Here is a 15,431-nt window from a genome sequence, read left to right on the forward strand (position 1 = left end):
ACATATTTAAAGCTGATAGAACATTGCTGCTGTACTTCTTCGCCTGCAAGACATTGTGTGTGTGAGAGATTTTGGAGCACTGGTTCATTTGAATTCAGACTTGCTGAATAAGTAAATGATCACCTTCCTTGTTATTAGATAACTTCATACTGCATTATACATTTTCTTCCACAACACTGCTATCCACTTTTCCATTTTTGATGTAAGAGCAGGTGTGAGCTTCATTAGGAACTATATTTATTTCAGTTAGATTATTTTAGCTCTAAAAAAACTCTGTTATTCTGCTTGATGTTGCAAACTGGTATTTATTATCACATTATTTTAATTAATTAACATAATCATTTACAAAGAGCTGAATTAGACTTTCCATTACGGTTTATTTGCTTTTTTGCTCTTCAGTTCTGAATTAGAGCATTTGGCAACAGAAAACGAGTTTTAATAGAGATGGAGTGTACAGCTCTTTGGGCCACTCAAAGAAAAAACAATTATAATCCACTTATGAAATGATGAATCGCAGTGCTGTTCAGTCATCATCACTTGTGTGCTTATGATGATAGCCCATTCCTGATTAGTTTGTACACCACCAAGCAGTGTAAGTGTAAGGTTATTTATTTCACAGTTTGGAGCAGTTTTATTAGTCTTATTTCATATATATAAAAAGAGAGACCTAGTCAAGTCAAGTCACCTTTATTTATATATAGCGCTTTATATAATAAAGTTTGTTTCAAAGCAGCCTTACAGTGATAACAGGAAAATGATGCATTTTAGCTGTTGTTCAGCTGAAGTCAGTTCAGTGTTGATTCAGTTCTGTTGTAAAGATCATGAATTATTAAATTAGTTCATTTCATCTATAAAGCAGTTATGCAAAAAAAAAAAAGATGTCATCGTCCATGCTCTGGACTTGGATTCTGGTTGGATTCAGATTGTCTTTCCTTGTATTCTTTGGTATTTTCCAAGCAAATCTATCCAGCTTCTCTTCAACTTCAAGAGGTTGTGACATAGATTTTTTGTATTATGTTCCTTGAGGTATGCTTTTTTGGATATCACCTTTCATGTAGTGTGTAATATAGCTGTGAATGTAAAAGGTCTGCAAAGTTTAAAAGATCGAAGAAAGAACCAATTCTGAACTGCCTGAAATGAGTCGTCAGTAATTTCAGCCTTATTTCTTGCTCGAACTTACCAGTTCAGTTCTCACACGCTTTATGAGCAGCGGCTTCATGTGCGCGCGTGTCTCAGACAGCGCTGAGAAACAGTCTCTCTGACAGCACGCGTATATAGCAAAATTAGTTGTATTTCACTGCTTACTACGCTATCACTTGTTTTTAAACCGCAAAACTTAACGCATGCAAACGATATGCTTTCGTAACTGTGTAGCACAGCAACGTGAGCGTAACAGTCCAAAATCTCTACCGGCTGAAAAATTTCTACCAGTTAATCGTGTCTACCTGTAAATTGCCCACTCCTAATACTGTTCCATATATAATTCTTACTAGGTTTCTATCATTATGAATGTGCTTTGAAAAAGAACAGCTTTGGCTTTTTTTGTGTGTTCCACAGGAAGCAAATACAAGTGCAAATAACCACTTAATATTTTAACTTAGGTTTAAAGTAGTAATTAACATTACTGGTTGCAGCACATGCTGTGTTTTTATTTTGTTATTGTTCTGCAAATGGCATTTTCCTCTGATTGTGGCAGTAACCTTAAGTTTTATTAAGCGAGGGAGCAGGAAATTCAAGAAAAGATATTTGGTTCTAGTGTATGATAAAAAATCAATGATCCTGATTTTTGCACTTTCGTCTCAGTGCTCAGTGCCCTCCCCGCTGTCCCTGCTAGTGTTGGAGACCGAATGACTGTGGACCTGTGGATTGATTCGGGCAATTTTCTAGAATCACACATTACTTTATTGCCTTTCTTTTTATAACAAAAAAATGGACATTCTCGTTCTCCTGCAGTTGTGAAAATGACTATTAACCAGAATATTATTTAACATTGTAATATGTTTTTTAACAGACCTTAGAGGAGGCCTACTACTATAATTCTTTTAATGAAATAATGTGGGTGCAGATTTCGTGTGGGTCTAGTCCAAGCATAATGCTTAACAGATCATTAGTTTATAAACATTCAAATATAAATGAAAGTATATAAATCAAAAAAATATAATATGTAAGATGTACATCATTCAAAAGTTTGGTGTCAGAAAGATTTGTTTAAAATAAATGAATACTTTAATTATGCAAGGATGCATTATTATAATATGTTATCTATATATCTTCTATCAGGCACACATCAAACACCTCATATTTTGTACGAATGGTGCAATGGTGCAAACATGGTTTCATAAACTGTTTTAAGTTGCTTGACTGAATACTGCCGGAAGGTTACAAGGAAACCTTTGCATGACCCAATTTAAATTCACGCATTATGCTTTAATTTTGCATCCGAGCGTTTATGCGTTCAGAAACAAGAACACGTCCTGAGCGCCTCCTTTTGCACACTAACCATCCATTAACATTTTGATAGAAGAAAAAGCAGTTGCTGAAACCTAGCCGCTATTTGAATTTTCTTCAGTTACAATCAGTAAAATCACATAATAAGATAGTGACACCATCTGTGCTCTGTTTTATACAAATTTGAAATTTTTCACTACCTCTGTGCTTTTTAGGGACTCTTTTTGATGTTTTGATGCAGTCTGCAGTTTCACCTTCCTCACTACATTTTCAAGGCGTTTCATCTCCTCTTGCAAAAGATGAAGTCATCCGCCATCCAGTTTCCTCCTGTGCTCTGCTCTGAATCTGTGTGGAATATGGTGAGACGCTTTGACAGAAACTACAACTAATGCTGAAAATCTGGGAAAGTCTGCTGTCTCCATTAAATTTGCAGGATTTGTCTTCAAAGTGTGAGGGAGGTTTACTTTCTTAGAATGCCCATCCTCTTTGAGCCTGCAGAGAGCCTGTAGCCTGTGTGTGTGTGTGAATGTGTGTGTTCAAAACTGCATGTACCCTGAGGTCATGTGTTCCTTAGTCTCACGAGCCCAAACTTTCACTCTAGCATGAAATCCAGTTCAGTTTTCAGCTTGTTCTGATCAAGTACCACCTAAAAAGGTCTGATTGACACAAAAACCACCAATCACAGTTTGTTTAAAGGTGGGTTCGTCTGAAATAGCTTTACTTTGCAATTGAATTCAGGATTAAGGAAACTGTTTAATATTGTATGACGTTCTGACGTTTTGCTAATATTTCCTTTCCACCGCAGATGCATGACAGAAATCCATGTTTATCTATAATAAACCGACAATCATATAAAAGCTAACATACAAACGTGACAGTAATGACTTTATCTTATTCAGACGACTTTAGCGACAGCAGATCTGACAGCATTGAGGAAGGAGCCGGTCAATGGCGTGACACTTCGCTCCATAAATTACAGCGTCCCAAAAGGACAACGAGTTTACGCGCAAACATTATGATAATTTATTCTTGAGCTTGAATGTGAAATGAAGGAATGAAAGTACTGCAGCACAGAGTGTGTGAGGATCAGCAGACTTTCATCAGTACACATCAAGTCCGGTTTATCCCGCTCTAATCTCTTAACAGTCTGTGAGGATGTTCCAGCACTGGCAGAGTTTGTGTCCCGCTCTGATCTTGAGGTCATGTAATATAGCACACTGTTGGGGTTTAAGCCAGTAAGTCACTTTTTAAGCTTTGAATAATTATCTGATATCATCACTCCGGTCACATATGACACAACCTGACGTTATCCATTTGGTTAAAATCCACTGGATGTTAGATAATAAGGCGTGTGATTGTGCAATTGTTCAGAGAAAAACAGCAGAGATTAATCCTGTTGTCACTTGCTACTGGAAACAGAACATTTAAAAAATGCAACTAAGGTGTTTTAGAAAGTGCAAGACGGTAGAGAGATTTCTGTCAACACGATTCCCCTTCACACTGATATGCGAAAATGACTAAAAAGGCTGTATTATGCATGCCAGTGGTTGGCGATGTCACTTTGTCAAGAAAAACCCTGCAAACATGTAATACGTATGCGTGAATATGCATGTGCATGATGTTACTATTTTCACAAATTCATGTTTTTGTTGTTTAAATGGAGAAGGTAAAGGCATTGTTTTCAAAAGCTTGCATACTCAGCCCCCCAAAATGCAGCTGTCGTGGAAAATTCAAGGAAAGATATTGAACTTTTTCATTACCTCTGTGCTTTTTAGGGACTCTTTTTGATGTTTTGATGCAGTCTGCAGTTTCACCTTCCTCTCTAAATTTTCAAAATGTTTCATCTCCTCTTGCAAAACATGAAGTCATCCGCCATCCAGTTTCCTCCTGTGCTCTGCTCTGAATCTGTGTGGAATATGGTGTTTTATAAAGTGCAAGAGAGTAGAGAGATTTAGGATATATTTACACGACAATGGTGTACTAAAAACAGACGACAACACTGTCAACACGATCCCCGTTCACACAGATCTGCGAAAATTACTAAAAAGGTTGTATTATGCATGCCAGGCCAGTAGTTGGCGATGTGACTTTGTCAAGAAACACCCCACGAACAAGTAATACGCTTGCGTGAACACGCAATACGCATGCACGGACACACAATACGCGTGCGCATGACGTGACTGTTTTCACAAATTCACGTTTTTGTTGGTCAAGGCATCGTTTTCAAAACCTTGCAGTTTGAAACCCGTTTTCAAAAGCTTGCTTTTTCAGGCCCCCAAAACACAGTTGTCGTGTAAATGAATGGCCAAAATGCATAAAAAGTTTTTCGTTTACAGTTGAAAATGGTGTCGTGTAACAATACAAAAAACACCTTAACAAGAAGGTCAAGGTCTTCAGAGTTACTTGCAAATTATAGGTGGATGAGTTTGATTAGGGTCTGAACTAAACTCTGCAGGACAGTGGCCCTCCAGGCTGGTTTTGAGGAACCCTGCCCTAAACCTAACCCTACACCTAAATCATTGCTGATATTACTAGCCTTGTTGGAACATTTGGTCCCCGTAACATAAGGGCAGGTGTTCTCAACTCTGGACCTCAAGATTGACTTTCCTGAAGAGTTTGGAACCAATCCTAATCAAAAACGCCTAAACAAGCTAATCAAGATCTTCAGGATTACTAGAAAGTTAAAAGCAGGTGAGTTTGATCAAGGTTAGAGCTAAACTGCAAGAAAGTGGACCTCCAGGGCCAGAGTTGAGACCACACACACACACACACACACACACACACACACACACACACACACACACACACACACACACACACACACACACACACACACACACACACACACACACACACACACACACACACACACACACACACACACACACACACACTGACCACTGAAGTGAATAACATTGATTAGACCATTACAATGGCACCTGTCAAGGGGTGGGATATATTAGGCTGCAAGTGAACTGTCAGTTATTGAATTTTATGTGTTGGAAGCAGGACAAATGGGCAAGCGAAAAGATCTGAGTGACTTTGACAAGGGCCAATAGCGATGGCTAGACAACTAGGTCAGAGCATCTCCAAAACTGCAAGTCTTGTGGGTTGTTCTTGGTATGCAGTGGTTAGTACTTACCAAAAGTGGTGCAAGGAAGGACAACCGGTGACTCAGGGTCATGGGTTCCCAAGGCTCATTGATGCACGTGTGGAGCGAAGGCTAGGCCGTCTGATCCGATCACACAGAAGAGCTACTGTAGTTTACATTGCTGAAAGATGTAATACTGCCCATGATAGAAAGGTGTCAGAACGTGCAGTGAATCACAGTTTGCTGTGTATGGGGCTGTGTAGCCGCATACCAGTCAGAGTGCCCATGTTGACCACTGTCAACCTCTGAAAACACCTACAATGTGTATGTGAGTGGAACTGAACTGGAGCGACGGAAGAAGGTTGCCTGTCTGATGAATCACGTAGTAAAATTAATATATTAAAAGATATCTTTATCTGAGTTAAATTACAATGTTATCTTTGCATTTCTGTGCCTCTGATTTCGATTAAAAAAATTATATTATCTGATATCTACTATCTGATAACCTCTTTTTCAAATGGGTATCTTGACTGAAAACCTATAAATTTAGAGTATGTTATAGCTTGACAAGCTTTCCCAACGGACAGTTTCTGTATGTAAACACAGATCATACATGCAGAAGTTTAGCTGTTTTCAGTCTGGAGGAATGACCATTGGGAACGTCTAAATGTGTCACCTTTACAGCTGCATGGATGAATAAATCTGGGTTAGAGTCTTGGCACTCAGCGTTATCTCACACACTAGAGACCACAGCAGAAAGATTTTCTCGAGAGGGGAAACACACAGGCTCAGGCCCATCTCTTAGATGGATCCAATGCTGTATCGATCTCATACTGTATATTTTCCAGCTCCAGCTGCTCATTGATGGATAGTCCTTTCTGGAAGCTGGGTAATTTACCAGCCTGATCAGTTCAGTGCACAGAGCAGCTTCTCTCTCTTACTGTCGTAGAGTTAAGGCCTATTCACAACAAGATAACCATGACAATAACCATGTTTGATTTTTTACAAATTTTACTTTATTTATTAATTCATATAATTATAAATCCCTCTAAAAATCAAATTAATTCAAAATCAAAAAAGCAACCAAAAATGCCATTGTTACTGATACACATCTACTTACAAGCAGTTTTGATTGGTTTATTAAAAAAATCGGCAGTCAGACAAGATTTTAACTTCAAACGACTACAATAAATAATACTCTTGACACTCATCCTCATAATCTCATGTTCAGATCCTGATCCCCCCTAAAAGTGTGGTCACGTTTAATGTTCTGGGAATTTTCATGTGCGAAATGCAGGCGTTTCAATAGGAATCCACACGATTTGCATTTTGCAGTGGTTTCAAGTTGGTAACAAGTATTTGGTGCTTGTTTTGAAAGTGATCTCTGTGTGAGCTGTGCTTCAGACATCACTATTTTATTGACGATAGACCATGGACCCTTTTTGTCCATGAAATTACAATGTGTCCGCACCTTAAAGTTGGCATAAAACAGAAGTTGCGATTAGTCTTTTCTTCCCTTAATGTAGCCTGTATCCAAGTGAAATGGCTTCTCAAATGAGAAAAACTGTAGGGAAGGACTTAATTTTGTCCATCGGAAATTTATTGGATTGTTGGATTGATTGTCCCATCCTCACGCCAGTAAATGCATCATCAGAGAAGAGAAGAGATGTTGCAAGAGAGAGGGGAACTTATTTTGATTATTAGTGCACATGAATTAAAAAATAATGATGTGTACAGATAAATATTTTATATTAAATAGTTCAGTATTCCATAAAAAAAATGGTTGATTTCATGGTGACTTCAAGACTGAAGTCCCTGCTTTGGATCCTGTGAATGCTGGATGTCGTGAAGCATACGGTACACTTCATCACATGCTGCCAGCAGGGATCAATTGCTGTTCCTCTCAGCCCTTCTTCCTTTCATGAGCTTGAACTTGATGACAGGAGTGTTTCTGATTTGAGCTGAGGCAAATATTCGGATCTATTTGTTATTCTCTTTCAGTTTGTATGTAGCTCTGTAATCAAATCCAATGCATATTTCTTAACTATGCACAGTATAAGACTATACTGTGTCCATGACTACCTTTAAGACTATGCTGTTAAACCATATTTTAGTATATTATTTATTTTTTAAGTATATTATTTATCATTTTATCTTTATCAATAATTTATCACAGTTTTGCTCTCTGAAACTCCACAAAAATAATGTGTGTGCTCTTTGAGGCATTGCAGCCAGAGAGAGACATATTTCCCTACTTAATGTCCAGATGCTAACCATGACAACTAGTTTTGAATGTTTTTTCTTTCTTTCTTTTTTACAAAATCTCAGTGGTGTTTGTGCAAAACTCCCTAGGTGTGTCCCAGTTTGCATACAAACATTCCAAAAAGAAAAAGCACTTCAAATCCCAGATGATGCACTTAATTAACCGCAGAAAAAGTTTGGACACTTCATACACTCAACTGTTGCAGCTTTCTTTACTTAGTGGAAGGGAAACGGCTATCAGACTCAATGCTGGATGACAAAATAATCTTTTATAATTCATACACTTGACAAAAGAGTAAGTTCATAGTGCATTGTATAAGTACTTAGTGTATAGTGGGTCATTTTGGGAGACAACTTCTTTCGCTATTTGGTTGCTAAAAGGTTCTGAGAGGTTTTTAGTCAATTGCTATGAAGTTGATAGGGCGTTGCTAGCTGGTTGCTTAATGGCCCACTCCAAATCTCTATAATATTCTGTTCTCTAGATGGCTCTAGTTTCACTTGCATTGTTAGGTGCCATTCACACAGAACAAGTTTTTTATGGTTAAAACGTGAGATGGAGGTCAGTGGACTACATGTCTAGAGACACGTTTTTTAAAAGTTGAGCTTCTTTTAACTCAAGCGCTGCATGTTTAGAACACAATGTCATGCATGAGACGCTGCAAAAGACATGAGCGCAATGGTCAAACACATCCGTCATAGAAGAACAATGGAAAAGTGTTGTGTGAACAGCCCTTTAACCTGCAGGGGCGGTCAGTTCAAGTTTGGTGAACTCTTATCTGTGAATTTGTATCACATGAAGACTTGAAGACACATGAAGACGTGAGGTCATGGCGTGACCTTTTAGCTAAATTAAAAGAACATACATTTACCATTGCTCCAATCGGAATTCACCACGCATATTATGTTTATGTTCAAGATGGTTATGTAAATTTGCCGTGTTGACCAACAGAAAACTGCTTGGTTTGAAAGTGACTTTGCAGTACATCTATATGACACTGATAAAGGACCATTTTTGCGTGAGATATGGCTAATATGGCCGAACCTTAAAGATGCAGGTTTGCAGGGATTACATTTTTTATTTGTTTATAACTGGAATTTATTATTACATAGAATTTATGTTTTTAAATAGGCACCACAGAGTGTGACATCATATCTCATGTATCACTTATCTTCTGTAGCACAAATGCTCGGGATAAGTTACACACCGAAGATAAATGCTTATGTTTATTGGTTTGTTCAAACCCGAGCAGTAATCGTAATAATAGTCGTTATACTTGCTCTTTGCACAATACACACAGTACGTGGCATGGGACGTCAGACAGACATTCTACCCTGAAGTTTCTGGTCAGTGCATGCATAAAATAGACATATTCACTTTGCACCGCTCATTTAGATCCAGAATTGGCAGAGACCTCATGCATTAGTCATCATTCTGCAGGCTTCAAGACCATGATTATTATTATTATTATTATTATGAAATCAGATTTCAGGAAAAGCTCAAAGGGTAATGACCACTAGTTGCTTTGCAGTAAAGCAAAAGCCATGAGATTGATGTTTTTTTGTCTGTCTTTTCTTCCATTGACACTCAAGATTTGTCTTAAGCTGTTTTACTGATCGTGACATCAAAACTCCATGTATACCTACAAAAATGACACCAGGACATTGTAGATCCATCAGCATGTCACACGTCTCATGTGCTTGGCAGTAAACCATATCTTGCTGCCTTTGTTTTAGAGAGCTGAAAATGATTCTCGCTCGGCCTATTGATCCGACGGCACATGAGTGATTGCAGTCACATGCCCTCTGCTTTAATGCGGTGTGATTAGCACAGGCTGTTGATCAGTCATGTGGAGCAGTTTCTGCTCAGATAACTATCCTGCTGTGAACCCTAGATCCATATGAACTGACCAGCTGTTCTGTGAGCAGCTTATGAATTAATGGCACTTTTGATGCCAAAGAGGGAGGATTTTATTCGCTCCTCCCCCATGTGTTGACCATTATAACAATATCATAATATTAGATCATAATATGCATGCACTGATAATCACACAACCAAATGTGAAAAGGACTTCAATCTGTTGTGCATACAGTAGGATCCTAAAAACTGAGACTAGGTTCCACTTGTTAAACTTCTCCTTATAGGTGGTTTTCTTATTTAATGCAATATTTTTCATTACTTATTATAAAGTTTCAGCATCACAATTTCAGTGATTGGTTAAATTAGATTCTGAAGAGTGTCTTGTACTTCAGTGGAAGCAAGAACATATCCTGTGCTGTTGTCACATGATCAGCCTCAGAAAGGTGCTTGTTTGATCATGATAGTGATGTGGAAATAGTTTAGAATCTGATTTTTTATTATATATTTTTTATAAATCATTACATTTACACTATATATATTTTATAGTATATATTTATATATGTAATGTTATATACTGTATGTGTGTGTGTGTGTGTGTGTTTAAAATGTTTTTGAAAGAAGTCTCTTATCTTCTTATCTTCACCAAGGCTGCATTTTTTTGATGAATATATTGTGAAATATAAAAAAATATATTTGTTTTCTTTTTTTATGTATTTTACAATGTAATATATTCTTGTGACGGCAAAGCTGATTTTTTCAACAGTTTTGATCCCTCGGGATTCTTCAGAAATAATTTAATATGCTGATTTAGTGCTCTAAATTTAGTGTTCTTCTTATCACTGTTGGAAACGGCTGTGCTTCTTAATATTTTTGTGGAAAGCATGATACATTTTTTTTTGCAGGACGCTTTGATGAATAGAATGTTTAAAAGAACTGAATTTATTTGAAATAGAAATCTTTTGTAACAATCCATTGGTAGTGTACATTCATATTTATTTATTTTTAATAATTTTATTTAGTTAATCATTTCATTTAATAGTTTACCAAAAAACAAAAAATCAACAACAAGATTTTCATTTTCAGTTTGAGATTCTCTGAAACGAGATATTCAGTACCATCATGTACTATTTGTCACGCTGCATGCATTTGTCTTTTTGGCAAACCGTTTGCAACAGTAGACAGGGCTTAACGGTACGTCTTCATTGTTCAGTGCCAAACTGGTGGATTTGGTCTGATGCCAGTGGTCACTGTGGAAATATAGATGTAAAGTCTTACCCACACATCACAACCGTTGGCATGGTCACAAAATTGTGAGAAACTGAATTGCTGTCACGGTTGCAGCAGATGGTGGTAGAAGTTAAACTGCCTTTAGAAGCAGATTTTGCATTGTCTCAGCATGGCATGAGCTCTTTGTTCTCCTTCAAGGAATGCGTTTCATTATGGAGAATATTGGAGCTGATTTGTAATTGGTGATTTAACTTTTAACTGCTGCTTCTCATTTCCTTGCTTCGCTGCATGAGACTTGATGTTTTTGTAGTTCAATTAATATGCAGCAGTTTTTCTGACTGCTTAACGGGATTTCACCAAGTGGGAAGTTTTCTTGATCAACATCCTTGTTGGTCTTAAATAGAAATTCCTATTAACCAATCAAATTTCAGTGTTTGGATTAGACTCCAACAACATTTTTATCAACCCATTATTTCATTCCATTTGCCATCTGATGATTATTGCACACATAAAATGGATAGCATTTTCTTGATCTGGCAAGCTCATATATGACAACATCCAGGAGTTAAAGGCTTTATTTTATCTGTTTGTTTGTTTATACAGTCCACCGTAGTATGTCATAAAAGTTTTGTTTTCAACATACTTAGTTAATACAGTGAACACTTCTGATGATAATCGTTGCCAAAGTAGGTGACATCAAAGGCGGCAAATTTATGAGATTTATACATTTATAAGATATTCATAAAAAAATAGAAATAGTATATTTAAATTCGGCCACCAATTTTTTTCACACCTTTAGATTATGTTTTATTCACAAAAGTCTGCACTTTTTACCCGGCTCAGTTAACATTGCACTATTACTGTCCACAGAAAATGGTTAAAAGTGTAAGTTAACAGATTTTCAACCCGCTCTGTAATGTTACAATTTCAGTAGTATATGTAAATAAACAATGTTTACTCTTTCTCTGTGTTACCTGGGGTGAGAAATTCCTGTTTATTTGTCAGCAACAACTTTTGACAGCTCCAGGGCTTTCGTGAAAACTACAGATTGTACTTTTGCAATAGTGTATCCCCGCCCACGGACAGACGGATAAACAGAGGGTTATTAACAGAACAGTTCATCAAACTATTTCTACTCTATAAACATAATTATGGTAAAAATACTATGGCAACAGCCTTCTTAAGTGCATGTGACAGCATTTTTCTTCAGAGGATTGAGCAGAAGGTGCTCCACGTTCCTTTTCTTCCTAATTAATTGACGGAATTAACTGATCGTTTCATCAAAGTACAACTTCATTTTCTACTGTAAAGCGGCTCTCCAGTGTGTTCATGTTTTAACTCGCGGACGTCTGACTGCGACCGACTGAACAGGTCTAATGAACCAGAAAAGATTTCAGCGTGAAAGAAGGCGGAGCCTCCGCGCACACCTACTTATTACGTAATCGCCATTGACCAATGGTAGTTCTAATGTGTTTAGCAGCCGGAGCAAACTTTTCCGGGATGTTCTCTTTGGCAAGCTGTTTCGAACTCCCAAAATGAACTCCAAACGAGCTACGTTTCGGCCTGATTTTGTATAGTGAAGTATATCGGAGCCTTTATCCCTTTAATGACAATTCATTTACAAGAGATATTTGTGTGCATTTTCTGTTCATCATAACAGTAGGAATTCATAAAATTATGATTCAATGTTTGGAGTATTAACTTCTTATTTCTTTTTTCCTCTGTGTCAGATTTGGATTAGTGGTTCTTTCCATCATGCCGGTGCTGGTGGACAGACTTCAGCTTCAGAGAGTGTGAGCTCCACTGAACTGCGGGGATGAACATGCCATTGCACCAAATCTCTGTCATCCCTCGTGATGTCACTTCCTCCCGGGTGTCCAGCAGCGGGAAGGGAAAGGAAAAGGACAAACAGGTTTGTCTTCCACCTGATAAACATAGAAAAACAGGCGGCACTATAATCTGTGACCCTTAAACCTTCATCCTCATTGCGGCTGAAAGACAGTATCCTGTTTTCACAGTTCTGAACATTTAGTTTGACCTCTCAGAACTCGACATGGAAAAGAACGGCGTTTAGAGACAAACCTTGTACGCACACATATTCCTCTGTCTGGGCTTTAAATGCTTGTTTCTGTGAACTCAACCTCAAGTACTGTTTATATTGTGCTTTCGTGGAACGCCCCAAATTTTGCTAACTACTGACACAGATTGTAGTAAGGGAAGTGGGCAAAGTAGAGGAAGTCGCACATACACAAGAGCGGGTGCTTGTGGAGGGGGGCGACTGGTTTCCAGTAAGTAATGCAGAAAGGGATCTTATGTGAATGTGTGAAATGTTATTAGTGAGTAGAACTATTAAACAAAGTGTGATTGATATTAAAGTGCCTGCTGGCTTTGTGTTGACTGTTAAAGAGGTCATTTTTCTATTTTTTAGGTTTGGTTCATGTATGTTAGTCAAAGGTTTCTGCACCTAAACAAGTCATAATTTAGTTAAAATTATCATTTTATTCTTCTCTTAAACCTAGGAATTACTTGGGATGATATGCCTTTAAGACTTTTTTTAAGTGACTCGAGTGAATGAATCATCAGTGTGCATTATTTCATTACTATTCTTTGTTATCTTTCATTTCAGGATGCACCAGATTTAAAAATTCTGGCTGACATTTTAAATTATGGCAGATAACCAACAAATGGCCAAAATCAAATTTCTGTATGATTCTTTCTAAACAAATTCAAAATAAAATACAAAAAAATGCTACAAATGAATTTAGGCATCACAACATAATAATGTACAGTATTAAAAAATGGATTTTCATTTTGAGATTTTCGAAAGATTGTATTTAACAGTGTTTTTAATTTATTAGAGTTTATTTTTAGTATAAAATAGCTCTTGTCATTAGCTATTCTAGTGTTCAGAAAGAGATGTTTTTCAACTTAGTTTCAATTCAAGTTTTCAAATATATATATACACATACACTGCCTTTCAAAAATTAGGGGTCGGTAAGATTTATTTAATAACTAATTTTATTCCTGTGACGGCAAAGCTGAATTTTCAGCTTCATTACTTTTGTTACATTACTATTGTAACATTATAAATGCATTTGACTTCTTTACTGTTTTTAAACATTTTAATGCATCATTGCTGCATTAAAGTATTAATTGAAAAATCTTACTGAACACAAACTTTTAAATGATAGTGAAGTATATGGAACTCATATATCTCCTTTAATGAGATATATTTTCTTTATAAAATGAATTTTATGGAATGGATATGATGGTTTCATCATGCCAGTGAGAGACTTTTGGAATCATTGGATGATTCTATGTTTCAAATATGGGGAAGCTCATCTCATCAGTATAATGAGAGATAAACTGGTCGATAACCTGAAGCCTGGACTGGTTTGATGTTGTCCAGCCTTGTGGCTCATGATATTTACGTATCTGAAAGATATTTGGCACTAAGATTTGTTCTGAAAACTGAAGACTTATCTTACTGAAGTCTGAGTCATAAACACTTGGACCCAAAGGAATCTTAATATTTACCCTCATCATTTTTCAGCCTGTGCAGCTGTGCCAGCAGCTCTTTAGCAGTGCTCTTTCGCCCTCTTCTAGCCCAGCGTTCTGTTTGAGCAAGGCTGGACGGTGACACTAATGAGTGTTGTTTCGTTGGTGGGCCTGAGGCCGGTGGCCCATCAGCTGTTTGTTTGTCAGAGCCAGGCAGGAAACAGGAGACAGGCTGTTTTTATTCTCCTTTTTCTTTTTCTTTGGCTAAACGGCCTCAAGTGACTTAGGGTGCAGGAAGTCTGTTCAATTCTAAATGGCATAGTGTCAATCATCATTCACAGACTACTTTTTAAGAATAACTTCAGCAAAGGCTCTGTATGTGTAAATTTATAGCGTTTGGCAGTTGAGTCTGACCTAGAGGCATTTTGATTATTTTTGTAATAGAGTTGCAGTTCTGCGTACTCTGTCCCGGTATGTGGGGTCTTGGCAGTCTGTCAGTTTGGTTTGTTGCAGTTTTATTTGCTGCCTCACTTTTTTGTGACAGGACCATCACAAGTTTCTGCCTGACTGGCATTGGCAAAGTGCCACCCATTTATATATATGTTTCTTTTATTATGGATCTGTAGACTAAAGATGCTACTGGTAGAGATTTAGGCAGGTGTTGTAGAGTCTATGAGTTAATATCATGAAGAACATGTCCAGGTCAAATTGTTTTCTAAAATCAGAAGAATATTTGTAATATTTATAATTCTATATAATAATATTAATTCATTTCAGTAATGTGTCTGAATGTTTTAATTCTGAGTTGTTGTTTTTTTGTTTTTCTTTAATGTTTTTTTAAAATTATTATTCTCAGATTCTCCATGTAATGTATGGGGCACATTGATATATGTGCAGTATAAAATTTTACTACACACTCACACACACACACACACACACACACACACACACACACACACACACACACACACACACACACACACACACACACACACATATATTAGTATTATTTATATATTATTATAGTATTTATTATTAAGAATGAGC

At 37.1% G+C, this 15,431-nt stretch overlaps 1 protein-coding gene across 7 annotated transcripts in view; it reads left to right on the forward strand.

The window, feature by feature from the left end:
* marchf8 (membrane-associated ring finger (C3HC4) 8) overlaps positions 1 to 15,431 on the forward strand; it is a 97,727-nt gene that overhangs the window by 7,298 nt on the left and 74,998 nt on the right. For 6 of the 7 annotated variants that reach the window (XM_079854800.1, XM_079854807.1, XM_079854803.1 and 3 more), the window contains exon 2: positions 12,617 to 12,798. In XM_079854800.1, the coding sequence (XP_079710926.1) occupies positions 12,703 to 12,798 (96 nt within the window). In that variant the 5' untranslated portion in view covers positions 12,617 to 12,702. Of the gene's footprint in view, positions 1 to 4,346; positions 4,368 to 12,616; positions 12,799 to 15,431 lie in introns of those variants that run through there. The other variant, XM_079854802.1, reaches the window with a different exon arrangement.

Source organism: Squalius cephalus (assembly GCF_949319135.1).
Source record: "Squalius cephalus genome assembly, chromosome: 21".
NCBI lineage: Eukaryota > Metazoa > Chordata > Actinopteri > Cypriniformes > Leuciscidae > Squalius > Squalius cephalus.